Source organism: Mchenga conophoros, linkage group LG13 (assembly GCF_057382185.1).
Source record: "Mchenga conophoros isolate Kocher_MC1m ecotype Shallow Benthic linkage group LG13, M_conophoros_male_GT1.1, whole genome shotgun sequence".
Taxonomy (NCBI): Eukaryota; Metazoa; Chordata; class Actinopteri; order Cichliformes; family Cichlidae; genus Mchenga; species Mchenga conophoros.
Genome location: NC_140538.1, coordinates 18729168 through 18747387, shown reverse-complemented (window position 1 = coordinate 18747387; position 18220 = coordinate 18729168). Strand labels below are relative to the sequence as shown.

General features: G+C 41.7%; 2 protein-coding genes across 2 annotated transcripts in view; both read left to right on the top strand.

Moving 5' to 3' along the window:
• The first annotated feature begins 1564 nt into the window (after positions 1 to 1564).
• On the top strand, positions 1565 to 14810 carry lg13h10orf71 (linkage group 13 C10orf71 homolog). Its single transcript, XM_085296978.1, has one exon. The coding sequence runs from the start codon at positions 1565 to 1567 to the stop codon at positions 13304 to 13306; it is 11742 nt and encodes a 3913-aa protein (XP_085153104.1). The 3' UTR covers positions 13307 to 14810.
• Positions 14811 to 15209: 399 nt separating this feature from the next.
• The window catches only part of vstm4a (V-set and transmembrane domain containing 4a), a 9052-nt gene continuing 6041 nt past the window's right edge, over positions 15210 to 18220 (top strand). The window contains exons 1-2 of the mRNA XM_085296977.1: positions 15210 to 15503; positions 16690 to 17142. Coding sequence (XP_085153103.1) covers positions 15455 to 15503; positions 16690 to 17142 — 502 coding nt within the window. The 5' untranslated portion in view covers positions 15210 to 15454. The remainder of the gene's footprint in view (positions 15504 to 16689; positions 17143 to 18220) is intronic.

The window sequence follows — 18220 nt, the reverse complement described above, 5'->3', positions numbered from 1 at the left end:
CTACTGCGTTTTTGTTTTTTTGTTTTTTTTGCTTAATAGAGAAACGTGTTGCATTATAGTTTTAAACTTCTTTTTATTTCTGCGTCGCTCTTATTAGATGCTGATGTAGTCGGTCAGTACAGCAGTGTGGTGAGTAACTGTGTTATAGATGTGTATCAGATGGATAGCCTCCAGGTCAAAAGATATTAATGAACCACTGAGTACTCTGAGCAAGGTGATGGCTGCTTGGCAGCTGCATAGTATTTAACCAAAATATACCCATGATATTACCCATTTACAGTACAACAGAAGAAGAATGTGATACCTCACCTATATCCTGCAGCCGGGAAGAAACAAACTACATTATTGCAGATATGTTAAACTATATTTTAATATATAACCCAGGGTTTGTGATTTGTAGAATTGTGGATATATTTTCTAATTCAGTTTAGTGAATTTTGAAGCCCACCACAAGAAGTTCATGAGTGTAAATAACAGGAAAAGTAAAGCTTCTGTGTCAGCTGTTCTACTACTTAGATCTTACATGTGGCCTTGGATGTTTTGAGTTTCATTTAGATTAAGGCTTTGCATGTTTATTTATGAAAGAAGAACATTCTTTGTAATTAATGATAATTTAAAGGAGTCTAAATGACATATAGTTTGTTTGAAAAAATCGATAACAGATTATGCACTTTACTGGCAGTAGATTAGGTAATTTATACATGTAAAATCCCAGAATAGTAAGAGCTATGCTTAAGGATATTATAATCTAATTTTCACCCCCTATGTAAAGAAAAAAAAGTTTCAGTGTCACACTTGACAAGTCCTAATAAGATGTTTTCCCTCTTTGACTAGACAGGAAACAGGCTGATTGAAGATCAGCAGCATTAGTGACTTGAAAATGTGACATTATGTGCTCATTTCAAGCTCTGATTACTCAGTTTCTGTCTTGCACTGCGAAGTCAATTTGTGGTGCATGCGTGCCCATCTAAATTTGTACAGATGCATCTTGATTACCCTAAATAACTCACGTGAGGCTGTCTTCGCCGCACCTAGCAACAGTGTAGTTTTATTCACAACATGTCTCTGATCTCTGAAGGTCACGGTGATTGAGTGGAAGGATTTACAGCACTGTTTTCAGAACCACATACAGTACATTGTGGCTTAATGCAAAAGAAAATTTAAACGTATCAAGACCAGCAACCAAAAACTTAAGCACCACAACAAATGACATAGGAGGGAATATTGTATATATTTTAGTCTTTGGATAAGTTTGCAATAAATTGAGCAAAATAGTGTTATGAAACTGTGTTTTATACAGTGATGGATTACAGCACTCATCCTAGCCTATTTCCCATTTCCTTTTTCTTCTAGGAAAACAACAAACTCTGGGATTGTTTTGGAGACAGGCCAGCTAAATGGCATGATGCCGTAGGAGCTACTGGCTTTACAAAATCCTGACCCAGGGCCCTAAATTCTGGGTGCAGCAGCTCCAGCAGCAGGCAGAGTGTGTAATTTTGAGGTCTATGTTTGCATGAATGTTTGAACAACTGAAGGCAGACATTTTTGTTTGCAATTCTGCATCATGACCTCCGTTGAGAAGCGCCGCTCTGGCCGAAAGAGTGGCGGGCATCGAAGGCACAGCGATGGAGGCTACAGCGACACCTCCAGCGGTGGGTCCTTCTTGGATGAGAATGACCGTGAGGTCTGCAGTCTGACAGACAGGGCATTCAGGAGTCTCTGTATCGGCGATGAAGCTGTTTATAATGACTCAGACCTAAGTCTGTCTTCACCCTGCACTCAGAGAGACAGACAGCTGGCCTTTAGCCAGAGCGGACAGGACAGAGAGGACGGAGAGGACAGAGAAAGGGAAGAACTTAAGAGAGCTGCACGTGAGAACTTCAGCCTCAAGGTGCAGCAGTATGGACAGGACTGGAGCCATGGAAGAATGTATGGAGGTGAGATTCACAGAGATCCACAATGGGAGGTTCATGGAGAAAGGACACAGGGGAGGATTTCTGCCACATTCCAGCACTCCGTTGTGGAAACCTCTCAAAAGGAAACATCTTTAAAGGAGGAACGGCTCAACTTTCTCAGCAATGGAGCCACAGAGTTGAGTTCACAGCAACGCAAAAGCAACTCCAGAGTTTCCTCTCTCATCAGAGCATTTAATTCTGAGCGAAACAGGGATGGAGTAGGAATGGATGACAAAATCAGAGAGTGGAAAGATGAGACGAGCTGGGACAAATCAGCTCTAATGAGTATCCAGAGGGAACTTTCTGAATTCTCTACATCATACCAGCAAAATTTTCACAGCAGTCATTTCCCCTCTTCTGGTTCATTCTCATATGGAGACAACAACCTCCACTCCTTTGGATCTGATGTAGCAGCAGTGTCTCACAGTTCTGCATCTTCTTTTATGAGATCTTCACACAATAAACAGAGCATGTGCACACAGGTCAACTGCAACTCTAATGTCTTTATACACAGCGAGTTTAGTCCCTTCAAGGTGTGGAGGGACCATAACAGGTTTCCCTTCCAGCAAGGACAAATCTCAGGCTTTATGCACCGTTCCGAGTTCGCTAAATGGTATGAGACACCTATGTACAAGGAGCCTTCACAGATGGGTCAACCACAGGGTCATTATACAGGTATCAGACGGCCAAGGAGTAACTTGGCACCCATGATTTCACCATCTCTTCCACGTTCCACCTCGACATCTACAGTGCTACAGAACGCTTCAGCTGTGGAGAAACGCTGTGAGTCAGAGTTGGCAGGTAATTACCCGTACAGAAAAAGAAGCCAGAGTGTGGGAACCAACAGGCTTCCGTCCCATCGCCCATCGACTGCATCACCCACCATTGAGATGTCTCGACGTGTGAGGGACACCATCAGCTCTGTCAAAGCCCTCCAGCAGAAAATCAAAATGATGGCAGAGCAAAATATTACTACGGAAGTGACAGAAAACCAACAAACAGTACTTTACAGAAAAGAAAATGTAAGTCTTGGCAATAATGCAGTAACAGTGGCACCTAACGCTATTGGCAGTAACACAAGCACCACGCCATTTAACATCAGCCAGCTGCTGACACCTCTGGTCCATGCACATCAAGAAGCTGTTTCTTCTGATCTCCAACATTATGCAACTTCTCCTCAACCTGTAGAGCATTCTCCAGTACGAGCTGAAAGCAGGGGTGTGACTCCCGACATTAGGATGTCCACCTACAAATCCAGAGCCACGAGTCTGCTCTTCAATCTCAAAGACAACAGAAAACGAGTAAAAAGCACCTACAGTCCTACCAAATTTAAAGCAGCGGAGAGGTCTGAGAACAACAAACAGCCACCAACGCACGAGTCTAGAGATACTGTGATAGATATCCCTGAATTTCCAGATTCGGAAATTCAATTTTCACAGCTACAAGAATCCAGCAGGACAAATGCTGCTATGAACCAGTATCGCATCCCAGAACTGTCACTTACAATGTCAAATTCTCAACCTGTAATGGCAACTACAGGCCAATATGCAGAATACTCTTTAAGCGATTACCAGAGAGCTCAGATGCAAGCCCAGATGGTTCATCACTCTGGGTTTACTGGATTTTTACCTGAAAACTACACCGGCAATAAGCTGGCTAATGGACAGAATCTCCATGAAGATTTAGCATCATTTGCTCCCTATAGGCAGGATACTATGGCTGATGTAGGAACGTTGGGAGGGGCTTTATACACACATAAAACACCTTATTCAGCTACAGAAACACCAAGGCTAAATGCTGACAACAATCAAAGTGGAGAATATTTAATAAGCAAGCCAAACATTGAACAACCTTTTAATGAAACAGTGGGAAGGCTATTCACAAAGGTGGAGAAATGTGAGCAGCTCAAACACAACAAACATGATTACAGTAATGTCTCCTTACAGGATAAGTGGAGGCAGACAAACAGCCAAGATACAGAAAAGCTCAGCATGAATGCAACTATCTCTCCATGGAAACAAGAAACAGCTACTTTAATGGAAAAGACAAGGCAAGAAAGTCACCAGGACAAAAGAGTGCTTCAAACACATTCTGGATGTAATGAGAAAACTGATTTGAAAGATCATTATTTTAAACAGGATTATAACAAATATAATGACAATGAATGTATAAGCCATCAGATGTTTTCTTCAGCTAAAGACAAACATATAGGCATGGGTGAAACAAGTCAAAGAAAACAATATATGCAAATTCCAAGGGGACACGAGGTCCAGAGTCTTCAGCCTTCAGAAGTGAAACCACAGTCTGAACATAATATACACATTAATTCATTTAACCCAGACAAAACATCTGCCCCCCAAATAGCAGAGCAGATGACGGAGAGACAGTTTGCTGAGGTCAAGGCTAAACAGGTCATGGCAGAACATATAAAATCCCACCACACCCAGGCAGAGGTGGCAAAAGTTCAGCAGGGGGCTCAAGTGGAGCAGCCTAAAGCAGAACCCTCTAAGTTAATTTTAGCAGGGCAGAATGATTCGCAGAAAGACGCAGCAGAGCGGGTCAAATCAGGACTAATAAAGGAGGAGAGAGGGAAACAACCCCAAGCAGAACATATTAAAGAAAATAAAGAGGAGAAGATAAAAGGAGAACAAACAAGACAGTTCAGAAAAAAACAACCAGAGCTTGCCAGAGAGGAGCAGACAAAGGCTGAACAAACCAGAGTACACGAGGTAAGAGATGAGCCAAGAAATATCACAGAGGAAGCAAGAGCTGAGCACATTAAAAAGGAGCAGGGTAAGCAGGTCAAAGCGGAACGAGCTGAAACAGAGAAGCTAAAAGAAGAGCACATAAAAACTGAACTGGCAAAAACCGAGCAGGCTTGGCAGACGAGAATAGAGGAAGCTAAAACTGAACAGGCCACAGAAAATTGGATCAATGTAGCACAAGTCCAGCAAATGGAGGTAACCACTGAACAAGTTAAGAAAGAGCAGACAGAAACAGAACAATCTGGAACAGAAAAGGTTAATGTAAAAACGGCCGGGGCGGAAAAAACAGAGCATGCAAAAGAGCAGCAAACTGAAGCAAAAGAAGTGAAGACAAATGTAGCTGAAGTGGAGAAGATCCAAACAGACCACATTAAAGCTGGGAGTTTCCGAAAAGCAAAGGAAGTAAAAGCTTCAGTTCATGTGAATATAGAGCAGTCTACAACAGGAACAAGCACAACGCAAGATGCTAAACCTGAAGTTGGAAAAGCAGAATGGGCAAAGCAGGAGCGAGCTAAAGCAGAGCTTATAAAAGCAGAAAGCATGCAGGAAATGTCAGCTAAACTCACAGCTAAACTAACGGCTGCACAACTGGTCAAAAGTGAGCCAGATAAAGTCAAGCAAGTCAAGACCGAGCTAGCTAAAGCTAAAGCAGAGTTAGCCAAAATAAAAGAGAAAATGAGATGTGAGCAAAAAGAGAAAGGCAGACATGCCATCATCATAAAAGAGGATGGCACTTCAAAGAACGATGTTCCTTTAAAGTTAAATATAAATGAAAAAGAGAATTACTTAAAGAAAGATAAGGAAGTTCAAAAGCGTCACCAGGAAGAAACAGTTATCAGAAAAGACAATGATCAATCCAGCAGAGGCAGTGATGATTATGAACATCTGAGAGAGAAATATGGCTGTACTAACAGAATTTCAACAGACAAAAACAATTCATCAGTGACAGGGAATGTCTTATTAAATGGTCCTTATGAAAAGCAAGTTTTACCTCCTAATAAAGTTGAGAAAGTAAATAAGGAGAAATCAACAGAAGAACACAGTCCTACAAGCAGATTTATCACAGCTAACCAAAAAAATATAGAGGAAGTAGGTGGCTTTAAATCCAGTGAAGTCTCTGAAAGTCAGCCTGTTTACAATGTGTCAGCCAAAGAATCCAAATTACCCAGTGCCAATTATTCTGTAACTAATGTAAATAACAGAGCAAATTTTGACACTGTTAGCGATAACATGAAGGACAACAGTGTTGAAAAATTGAAAAAATGCACCCCTGTGAAAGACACTGAGGTTTCACAGCAAAGAGATTCTGATTGGGTGAAACTGCTACCCCATGAAAGGAAACCTAAGTCAGCTGAGCACAATGTAGGCCCAAGTAAAGATCAGCATTTTATGCCTCCCAAATCACTGTCTCATAAAGAAAGAGCCATGACCAAGCAAGAGATTCTGACTTCCAAGATAAAAGCTCATGCTGAAAAGGAAATTTCAGCAATTAAAGAAAAGGGCTGTGCTATACGAGATGGATTCATATCCAAAAATTCTTCCAAGCAATTAGCTGGTAGTCAGACAGTTAAGATACGACAGAGGCCGCCATCGCAGGAGGCGTCTAAAAAGCATGAAAGTATAATGCCCAGTAATGCAACACTGAAACCTCAGATGGGATCTTTAGGAGTACAGATGGACCGTGTCAAGTCTGTTTCACCTTCAAGCTCTGCTACTATACCAGTTAAATCTGCAGCAACCACCACTCATAATATCATGAGCACAACTGAATGCTTGCTACAAAATCAAAAGCTGGAGTCCAAACCAATGCAAAATAAAGAGCAGCCGCTCACGATCAACCAAGAAGAACAGAAAGCAGTTTATGCAGAAATATCTGGAAAACCAAAAGATGGAGGCAAAGACTCTTCAGATATAAAAGCTGACATTCCCAACAAAAAGGAAGAAGATCCTGCAGACACCACCTGTGTCAATGCTGCAAGCTCCAAACCTGTGATGACAGAAAAGGCTGAAAGTAAAGAAGAAGCTTATGTAGACTTAGCACCTTCACTAAACATTGTCTTTGGTCAGAAAAAAGAACCTGCAGCTGATCATAGCTTGCAGATTATGGGAATAATGGTAACTGTACACGAAAGAAAGCCAACTGTGAACACTGGTCAAGGGAATAACAATGCTCAAAACCATCTGAATGTAACAGAGAAAGAGAACAACAGTTCAGAACTGGATAAGTGTTCTCCCAACTCATGTCTAGAATTAACTGAAAGAAACACATCTTCAAATGAGGTCATAAAGAAAAATAACACGCAGGAAACAGAAGATCAGGCTAAATTTGTTAGAGAAAGTCATCCTGAAAATGTGCAAGAAACACCACTCTCAGAAGCAGTAAACAACAATATGAAGATGTGTCAGGAAAGGACACATCCACAGCAGGATGGTTCTACTATGAATACAAAACCTCAGGGGGAAACACAGCCAGAAACCTTGACCAAAAAAGGTACCATCACTGTACCCGCTAAAAATACAGTGCCAGGTGAAACTCAACCCCTTCACCACAAAGAGGACATAAAAGCAAGACAAGGAAAGGATGACAACACAGATAAAATGCTAAGAGAGAGGACAGATGAAGAGAAAAATCCACAAAAAGTGCAAACAGCTCATAGCAATGAGAACTTAGCTGTCACAACAGTGAACACTGGAATCAACAACATGAATGATGCTGAAATGCTGATAAAGCAGGTCGCTAAGCAAGTTCTGAAAGAAGATATGACAAATGTGGACAATCAGGCCAGCATCAGCAATGTAGATGGCAAAACAGCACCGCTACTTGAGGAAAACAAACATGACTCTATAGTTCCAAAAATGTTAAACACCAGTCCTTCCAACAAGTTATTCAAAAATGAAAACACACATGGATCACACAAATTTCAATATAATGACAACCAAATCAGGGATAATAAAAAAGAGAACGATAACGTGCACATTGACAGCATCGCCATCAGAGTTGTACCATCAGTAACTGAGACGGATAACATGGCGATAGTTGGAAAAGAAGATGGTGCAACTTTGCCATTTGATCGAGTGCAAGGTAATAAAGAGAAAGAAGTTACATCATCTAGTTGCCAAGAAAAAGTTATCACTTTAAGCACAGAAGAACAAGCATGCACTGAGAGATCTAGTTCTGATGACACACATGTGCTGTCCAGTGTTAGAAAACTGTCTGATTCGCTGAAATTTAGCAATCAACAGAATAGCAACAATGCAACAAGCGAGAATACTCAATCTGAGAATGAAGAGCTTGAAAAAGTAAAGAAATGTGAGGAACTGGTGGGTGAATCAAGTGAACAACAAGCAAATGGAGACTACTTTCAAGTACAAGGGATAACAGAAACCAGTAATGAGCCACAGTACAATAGCAAAACTGATAGAGATGCATCAGAGGGAAGGGGACTTCCAGGGTTACCACCAAACAGAACAGCTGCCAGCAATGAAACACACAATGAAGGAAAGATTGAAGCCTTTGTGTTCACTGTGGATCAAAGTAAAAGAAAAACAACCGATTCAAGTACAGTTCAAGATGAAGATGCTAAAAGGAAAAATTGGGACGCAGAAGATAAGCTAGAATCAAAACAGACAGACAGATCTAGGAAGAGATGGAATAATAATGAAAATGCTAAGGCAGAACAAGCTAATCACATTAGAAAACAAACTGAGAACCACTCCACTGTATCGGCAACCGAAAGACAAAGTTCAAGAAATTCATTCCCAGCAAGGGAGAGCACATTTCAAGAAAAACCTGAAGTTAAAACAAAACCAAAAGGAAAGCTATCCACAACACCAGAGATATCAGCAATTGCAGACTATGCAAGGTTAAAAGTAATTGTTTCAGAGGACAGAGAAGCAAATACTTTTCAGGAATACCCACCCAACAAAAAGGAAGGATTCTTTCCACTAATACAGACCCGTCATAGCAGACGTCCTGTGTTTACTACTGACCCACATGAGAACTCTGTAAAAGAGAAAAGTTTGCCAGATAAGACAGAAATGAGTGCTAAGGTGAATAAAGTACCCAAACTACTAGTATTTCCCATCACAGACAAAGAGCATCAAAGAACAGGGATGTTCAAACTGGGAGAAAAAGAAAGACAAGATTCCAAAGTGAAGAAAAGCCCGGCAGACAATGCAGCAAAATATACCAAACACAAAGAAAGGAACCATTCACCAAAAACTCAGACAATACAAATATCTGAAGCTGGCTCCCAAAAGGGATACCAAGAAGATCAAACCGTTTGTCAGCCAAATAGTCATTCTTTGCAACCAGCAACATCATCTTTTGTAGTTAACGACTCTCTACATCCAACCATGGAGCAAATGCGCAACAGGAAAGAAAATTTTACCCAACAAATGCAAGATGGGAGATTTGAAAAACATCAAAATAAAGACCTGGGGCCTAAGACTGACGATGAGAGGACAGAAAAACTAAAAGAAGAAAGTCTTGAAACTCAGCATGGAATAATCATAGCAAAGCAGCAGCGTACGAAAAAACAATTAGAAGAAGAGCAAGCATTCATGTCTGAAGAGATAAAAAGAGAAGAAGACATGAAAATAAAGCATATATTGGATGAGAGTAGAGCTTCTCTGGCTGAAGAAGAGAGGAGAGCCACTCAGAGAGAAGAGGAGAGGAGAGCAAAAGAGCGTGAGGCCGTAGCTATTAAGATCAAGGAGAGGCGAGAGAAGCAGAGGGAAGCAGAGAGATCAGATGAAGAAACAAAATTCAAACAGAAAGAAGAGGATATTAGAGCAGAACAAAGAGAAGAAAAAGTGAGAATGAAAGAAATTGAGGAAAAGAAGAACAGAAGAATAGAGGAGCAACAGAGAGCTGCACAAGAAGAGCAGCAAAAAAGAGCTGCACAAGAAGAGCAGCAAAAAAGAGCTGCACAAGAAGAGCAACAAAGAAAAGCTGCACAAGAAGAGCAACAAAGAAGAGCTGAGTATGAAGAGCAGCAAAAAAGAGCTGCACAAGAAGAGCAACAAAGAAAAGCTGCACAAGAAGAGCAGCAAAAAAGAGCTGCACAAGAAGAGCAGCAAAAAAGAGCTGCACAAGAAGAGCAACAAAGAAGAGCTGTGTATGAAGAGCAACAAAAAAGAGCTGTGCAAGACGAGCAACTAAGAAGAGCACAAGAAGAAAAACAGAGAGCTGCAGAAGAACTGAAAAGAAGAGCTGCACAAGAAGCGCATCAAAGGAGAGTTGTACAAGAAGAGCAACAAAGGAGAGCTGCACAAGAAGAGCAACAAAGGAGAGCTGCACAAGAAGAGCAACAGAGAAGAGCTGTGTATGAAGAGCATCAAACAATAGCACAAGAAGAAAAACAGAGGGTTGAAGAAGAACTGAAGAGAAGAGCTGCACAAGAAGAGCAACAAAGGAGAGCTGCACAAGAAAAGCAACAGAAAAGAGCTGCAGAAGAAGAGCAACAAAGGAGAGCTGCACAAGACGAGCAACAGAAAAGAGCTGCACAAGAAGAGCAACAAAGGAGAGCTGCACAAGAAGAGCAACAAAGGAGAGCTGCACAAGACGAGCAACAGAGAAGAGCTGTACAAGAAGAGCAACAAAGGAGAGCTGCACAAGAAGAGCAGCAGAGAAGAGCTGCACAAGAAGAGCAACAAAGGAGAGCTGCACAAGAAGAGCAACAGAGAAGAGCTGTGCATGAAGAGCAACTAAGAATAGCACAAGAAGAAAAACAGTGGGTTGCTGAAGACCTTACAAGAAGAGCTGCACAAGAAGAGCAACAAATGAAAGCTGCACAAGAAAAGCAACAGAAAAGAGCTGCAGAAGAAGAGCAACAAAGGAGAGCTGCACAAGACGAGCAACAAAAAAGAGCTGCACAAGAAGAGCAACAAAGGAGAGCTGCACAAGACGAGCAACAGAAAAGAGCTGTACAAGAAGAGCAACAAAGAAGAGCTGCACAAGAAGAGCAACAAAGGAGAGCTGCACAAGAAGAGCAACAAAGGAGAGCTGCACAAGAAGAGCAACAAAGGAGAGCTGCACAAGAAGCGCAACAGAGAAGAGCTGTACAAGAAGAGCAACAAAGGAGAGCTGCACAAGACGAGCAACAAAGAAGAGCTGTGCATGAAGAGCAACTGAGAGTAGCACAAGAAAAACAAAGGGCTGCCGAAGAACTGAAAAGAAGAGCTGCACAAGAAGAGCAACAGAGGAAAACTACACAAGAAAAGCTACAGAGAGCTGCAGAAGAAGAGCTACAGATGAGAGTAGCTCAAAGAGAGCAACAAAGGAGAGCATTTCAGGAGATTCAACAGAGGAAAGCAGCTTTGATTGAGGAACAACGACAGATTGAGGAGAAGATACTTGCCAATACTGAGGCAGACAATAAAAGAAAACCAAGAGAAGGAGATAAAGTTTTGCATATTTCAGAAGAGGAAAGGATTGAACAGATACAAATGGAAGAGCAAAAGAGACAAAGGCAGAAAAAGGAAGAATGGATGAGAACTCAAACAGGGGAGGCAGAAATAAGAGCTGTAGAAAGAGTAAACATCATAAAGGAAGAAAAGCAAGCCAACGAGAGACCTAAACTTCATGAAAACAGCCAAGAAGCACTGAAAAATGAGATGAGAGTGGAAAAAGAAGGCATGCTAGCTCAAAGAGAGAATAACATCAAGGCTAACAAGAGGGAAGAAGAAAAGGTAACAGCTGACAGTGAGAAGGTGAGAGATAATCGGAGAGAGGAAAAAAGAGTAGCACAGGTGGATGCTCTCCAGTACTATGCCATTACTTCAACAGAATCAGAGACAAAACAAAGAGAAAGGCAACTATGCTCCCCTTCACCCTCCCAACAAAGAAACAATCTATCAGAAAATGAGTCAACTGAGTCCCACGGGTCCCACACGAGATCTTATAGACCCCATGCCCCTGCATCTCCAGCTCCATCTCTGCCCCGATCCAACACTTCCTCACCTGCTCTAGGAGTCAAGCCCTTAATGTTCAGAGTAAAGGACAACACCTTCAGAGGTTCCGCTTCCACCAAATCGGTTAAGCCACGATTCTATAAGAGCTTTGGAGACGATGTCCGGGTGGGTTCACCCAGTGACAGGGGATTAGAGAAAAGAGAGGAAGGACAGGAGAAAATAAGACACAGTGCTGGAACTCCTGTCCAGCATCACACAGGTTTAAATAGACTCACTGCTGTCAGTGAATCTTCAACTTTCCAGTCAGCATCTTCACCACAGGATCACTCAGCCCCTATCCCTCATTATAGGCCCTATTCCAGGAGAAGCATTGCTATGGAGGAAGATGACTCACGCTCTCTTATCAGCAATATGTCTGAAGATGTGGAAAGTTTTGCCACCAGTGCAGCAGACCTTGCAGACATACGAGGTCTTTATGACTACGAGAGACCAGAATCAGCATGTAGCTTCAGCAGTGATGTGTCCCGTTCTTTGGGCAAGCCTCCAGCTGTTCCCCCAAAGAGCGAGAAAGCCCTACGGAGGGCTCAAAGGCTAACTACCCGGAGAATGAAGAAAGAGTTGTCCAAAGTTGGCGCAGACAGCCTTTCTGGAGTTGAGAAAGATGTCTCCACTATTCGTTCCTCTTCATCCACTGAGGTACGATCCTCTAATCGCCATGCTATGGCTTCCCCTCATTTTTCCTCACCTGTCTCCCTTGCTAATGCTCCTGTGTCAGGGTCCAGCTTGCCTTCCACCCATACAGAACACCACTCTTTCCACGCTTCCCCTCATGCCACTGGTCCTATTTCTATCCCTCATACTGCCGCCGTTTCCCTCCCTGGTGTGTCTCATTATGCTACTGGCCCTGCTTCCCATACTGCTGCTCCTAAGACTGTTGCTCATGTTCCCTCTTCTCCCACTTTCCACCAAGCCCACCACCCAGCTCCAGTGACACAGTATCATGTAGAGTCAAGCTATCCCCAGGCCTACCCTCTGACCCAGCGCAAGGTGCTGCAAGACCCCGGTTCTGGTCAGTATTTTGTAGTGGACCTGCCTGTTCAAGTGAAAAAGAAGACTTTCTTTGACCCACAGACAGGAAAGTATATCCAACTGAATGTGCGCGAGTCTGGCAAGAGCATCTCACAACCTCAACCCCAGCAAACATGCCCACAGCCTGAGATGCAGATCAAGTCCCAGCAACAGCCCTTCTCCCAGACTTTTCCTGCTGGCAAACCCTTTGTGCTTTATCAAGGGTCCCACGGTTATCCCCAACACTACCAGCCTGCAAGTATCAATTCCCTGCATCCCAACAAGTCGCAGGTTCCTGCAACTCTCCACCAGAACCAGCAGCCTGGACATCAGGCTTTTGAACTGGGACAAAACTCTGAAGGGCATCGCTACAGTCCAGAGAAGACCCCGTACATGGACACGGTTAATGACAAAGACAAAACATATAACACAATTTACAGCACACATGGCTCATATGAGCCGTTCCCAGAGTGTGACACAAACAGCCAGCTAGCAGGAAGCTCAGTTTGTGAAAATGATAACTCAGCCCACTCGCAATATAATCCTCGTGATATAATAGCTATGAGTGAACTGGAGGACTTTATGGAGGTGTCTGATTGGTGAGAGTAAAAACTGATATTAAATATTTAATAAAGTAAAGAGTGAATGGATCATAATATACATGATTTTAAGTGGTTGCAAATGACTTTTTCAAGTGAAAATAGTCTCAGAATGTTTTTGGTTTGTAGTTTTAATAAGTCTCTATAGCAAACTGTTATATTGTTTCTGCTTTTGGAGATTCGCTGTTGATTTACTTGTTTTACAGAGTTCACCATTCCATTTGACTTTGAATGTGAGAAGCTAAGCTATGCTTCTTGTGTAAACAGTGTCATTAGCACTGCCTGTTCAACCTAACTGCATTTTATTATATATCATACGGTATATCAAAAGTTGTTTGGAAAAACTTTTGCTACTGACAAGCCTGCTTTACCTTTAAGCACAAATTGGAGATTTTGAGATTCAGAAGCATAGTTTTTTAATTCAGCCATGTATGAAGTGAAAAAATGGTGATGTGGCTGTTGCTGTTTTTAAGAATTAATATCATACAGTAGTCTATTTTTATAGCTGAATGTTTGTAAAAATTGTTTGGTTGCTGTGAAACAGTAGCGTGAAATGGGCTGAATCAGATAATAATCGATTAATAATTTCTCATCACGGTGTATTTTAAACCTCTTTGTAAAAGTTAGAAATAACCCAAAAGGAAAAGATAAAAAGGTTCATGCAAGAGGCTGATTTTATTTTACAACCATAATATAATGTAATATAATGACATCTTGTTCTGACTTCTGAAATGTACCCTGGGCCTGAGTGATTCAAAATGAAGAGTCTTTTTATGATTGCATAAGACAATTACAATGTGCTATTGTAATGTGCAGTAATATGTCCTGAGAGATAAAGGAAAATAACACTTTGTTGATGGCATTTATTTTGTGTCCTTTTTACTGTATGAAGCAATCCAAATGTTTAAATCTTTTAATATTATACCCACGAGAGTGTGAAAATGTGCCTTCTTTTATTTCCCTTGATCCACACACTCCAATTAAATGTACGGTGCTGTGGTGAGAATGCATGCCTATACTCTCCAGTTTAACATAACCATACAGCTGATCCCCTGAGAAGCAGTAACCTGCTTTGACCACTGTGGGGCAGAGCAGAGTGCTTCATCTGCTGGAGCAAAGACCTGAACTTAAGACCTGGGAAGAGAAAAACCTGAAGGAAACCCTGAACACAAGATTTTGTTAAGAAGTCAAAATCAGAAGTATCATTTTAACACATGATCCTCAATTTATAAAACTTGTACTGTGGCTTAACCTTATATTACAGCTGTCTGTTTTTTAAAAAAAAAACCAAACAAACAAACAAACAAACCAGTAGATTCCCACAGACTCAGTTCCTCTTAAGAGAACACTACATACGACTAAGGGTTAAATCTGTTGTGTAATTCCATTTGGCTTTGGCAGAGCTCAAAGCGCCAGCAGAAGCCCTGCCTCAGCAGTTTAGCCTGCCCAATAAAGCAGCAGGCTTCATACCACTGGGACAGTCTGACAACCACAGCCAGAGACAAACCCATGCCACTCTGTCCAGCAGCTGGGAGAGGTCCCAGTACAGACACACACACACACACACACACACACACACACGGGGACAAATGTGCCTCAACATAAATGCATAAACACATGCATACATACACAAAAATATGAACCTCACACAAATAAACATCAGCATTTGGCCTTTACTCCGAGATGCAAGATGAGCATTATTCCTGGTGACTGAGGTGATGGAAATGCATTTTCAGCAGTTTACTGTGTATGCTTCTTAGAACTGCACACAATGTCACACACACGCGTGCACACAAACCACGAGACTTGACCATCACTTTGGAGTTCTGGGGGTTTTGGGCCACGGTCCAGGACACACTCAGAACACAGGAAATGACATTTCCTACGTTTTGCAGGACACACAAGAGAAAGAGAGTGAGAGAGACAGCCACAGGGAGAGGGAGGCAGAGAGTACTGGGAGAGAGTGGGAGTTTCTAAGTGGGAACAGAGCCTTTACTGTTTCATATTACACAGAAAAGAGGAGAAAGAGGAGAAGAGTTAATGGTGGGTAAGGGCTCTGGTGGGTTGTGCAGTCAGGCTCTGTTTTGAATGTAGCTGCTTGTGTAAGTTGCTGTGCAGTTGTCTGGGTTTATGGATTCACTGACTGTGGAAAATGTACTTCTCTGTAGTGATCCTTGTCCTGACTAAGGCTCTGGTCACAGGTAAGTGTGCCTTCTTTACTGCAGCATACAGCAATGAGAAAGTGAGCAAGCAGGCGTAAAAGAGGCAATATGTGTTTGAGTTGTAACTTGAGCTGTCATCACACACCATCGTCAAAGTTTCAGTGCATTATGGACCTTTGGTAAGGAAATAATAGAAAGCATACAACTACAGTTAGCATCTAGAGGTCATCATATCTAAAATAATCACAATTTGCTAGTGCATTTGTTATTGTGTTAATAGTGTGGTGCAGAAAAGTTGTTTACAAAAAAAAAGAGAAAAAAAAAAACAACCAGTTGTGGCGTTAGGGTGGTTTGTTGTCTGTGATCAGAGAAAACCTCAGTATAGTTTTTACATATAATTTGTGTCCTAAAAACTGCTGTGAAGCAGACTTACAACTCGTGTTTTATGTCCTATATTTTTTTTTCAGCTGTGCATAATGTTGTTTGAAGTACTTCAGCTGCTTTTGTTGCCACATTAAATAGTGTTAGACAAGCCCCAGAGAGCCTAAGGGAGATTCCCCAACAAACAAGACCAAAAAAAAAAAAAAAAAAAAGAAAGAAAAGAAAAGAAAAAATTAAGCAAAAGCAGCATGGAAGACCAGATGGTCCCTGTTATCCTTCCATGTTTCTCCTTGCCTGTTCTGGGTTGTTCCATACCGAGGATGAATGTTTCCCACCTGTAGCTATTCTTTGCCTGTCTGGTCACACATATTGTGTCCAGACCCCTTTGTCTCTGCCCTGGCTCACAGCAGACTAAACCAAGAGCACATCCAAGAAAGTAAAGTCATACTTTAGCTGTTTCTTTCGCAGTGCTTTTACGCTTCCTTGCTAAAAGAGAGTGAATACACATACAATCATGGGAAGATGCACAAATAGAACCAGTGATTGTTTGAAGCTGTGACAGCAGACAAACTTTTAACTCGTTTATTACTAATTTCGAAAGAAGGATTGAGTCATATAAGCGTTCTGTGAGGCTTATGGTTTGATTTAGTTTTATTCTGACACACATTTACCTAGATATCTTACTCGGAAAGTATTACACAGTAACAGAAGCAGACATTTTGGAAAAGGAACATACTGAGTAGATTGAAACTAAATGATATATGTACAAAATCGAATTAAAATGAAAGCTGTATACATTTGTGCATATATAACCAAAAGCGTTTGTGGTTTTTTTTGTCAACAGAGGTATGCCATGCTCTTAATGTGACAGTGACCCCTGGGCCTGTCGTCTTGGCAACAGAGAACGACAACCTGACACTGTCCTGTCTGGTATCTCAAAGGAAGAGGACCACGAGTGTCCTGATTCTTCACTGGTTCTTCTCTCCTCTAACCGCTCCTACTCCTGTGCCTCCTGCTTCCCTTCCACCCAACTCTCCTCCCGTACTCGACCACCCGCAGTTTCTGATTGTAAAGATGGGCTTAAGGAGAAGGAAGCTGTATGGGAACTACACCTACCGTTTCCCACAACCAAAGTTTCATCTGCACGAGAAAACGGAGGGAGAGGTGTACCAGTTGCGGATTCTCAGCGTGACTGGGTCGGACCAGGGTTTTTACAGCTGTAAAGTTCAGGAGATCCGCAAACACAGAGACATATGGAGAATCACTTCCAATGGTACCAGCACCACACAGATGACAGGTAAAAAGATGTATTCCCTCACATCTCTGTGCCATATTTCTTAAAATACAGACCCATGGACTCATCTGACTTATGAGGTGGATGCTGAGAATTGAGGACTTGAGACTTGTCAATGTTCCTAGTTATTGTTCTGTATTCATATACACATGTAATCATATGTATATGAATACCTTTATTTAAGCTGATGATCCGTTTGTTTATTTGCATATTAAAACTATAAAACTGTTTCAGGAGATAATTAAAAAGAATATTTTCAGACTGCTATTTTTCAAAGAATTCCCTTAGCCCACATTCGTTTTAGTAAAAATGTCGACCAAGTTATCTGGAAATAAAAACAACCAAATTAAGGAAGGGCCACGATTTTCTTCTACTAAGAAACAAAGATTGTGTAGAAATGTGTCCTCTAACTTAAACTTGCAATATTTGCAGACGGTCATGCCTATATGTTTGAGTGCGACCCCAGTCCTCTGGCATTTCCATCTCAAAACAATGAGCTCACACAGCCAAACCACACTTAACAAAATCCCTGCCTGTGTGCGTGTAAGGAGTAAAAGGTAGGGTGTTGTTGAGCTGGCAGGGTTCAAAAACTCTGATGTCAGCATTTTGGGTTTACTTTTATGCAAGCCTCAGGAAAAAAAAAAAAAAAAATACTGGAGAGTTTAGTTGCAGCTTATTCAGTGTGTGCCAATGGTCTTGCAGAAATCAACAAACAAAACAAAGAGAAACCTGTTAAGAAATCATTTAAATCACATGAAGTAATAAATATTTCTTCAATATTTATTTTTATCTGTGCAACACACTGGACCGATCATCGGTGAGATGCACTGGGTGAAGGGGTTTACTAGAGATTTATGAGGCTTTGCCACACTTTGAGGAGGCCGTGTGTGACTCAGTTTACCTTTCAATAGTTTTACGCAAGAAAAGCGCAGAGGTTCGAGTCAGACAGAGCCTGACAACGCCCTGCCCTATATTCAGGGCAATGTCCCACTAAGGAAGCCACACAACCTCAGGCATCTCCGCCATGCATTGACCACAGAACCAGAAACAGAAGACCTGACATTATGAGGGTAAACAAAGA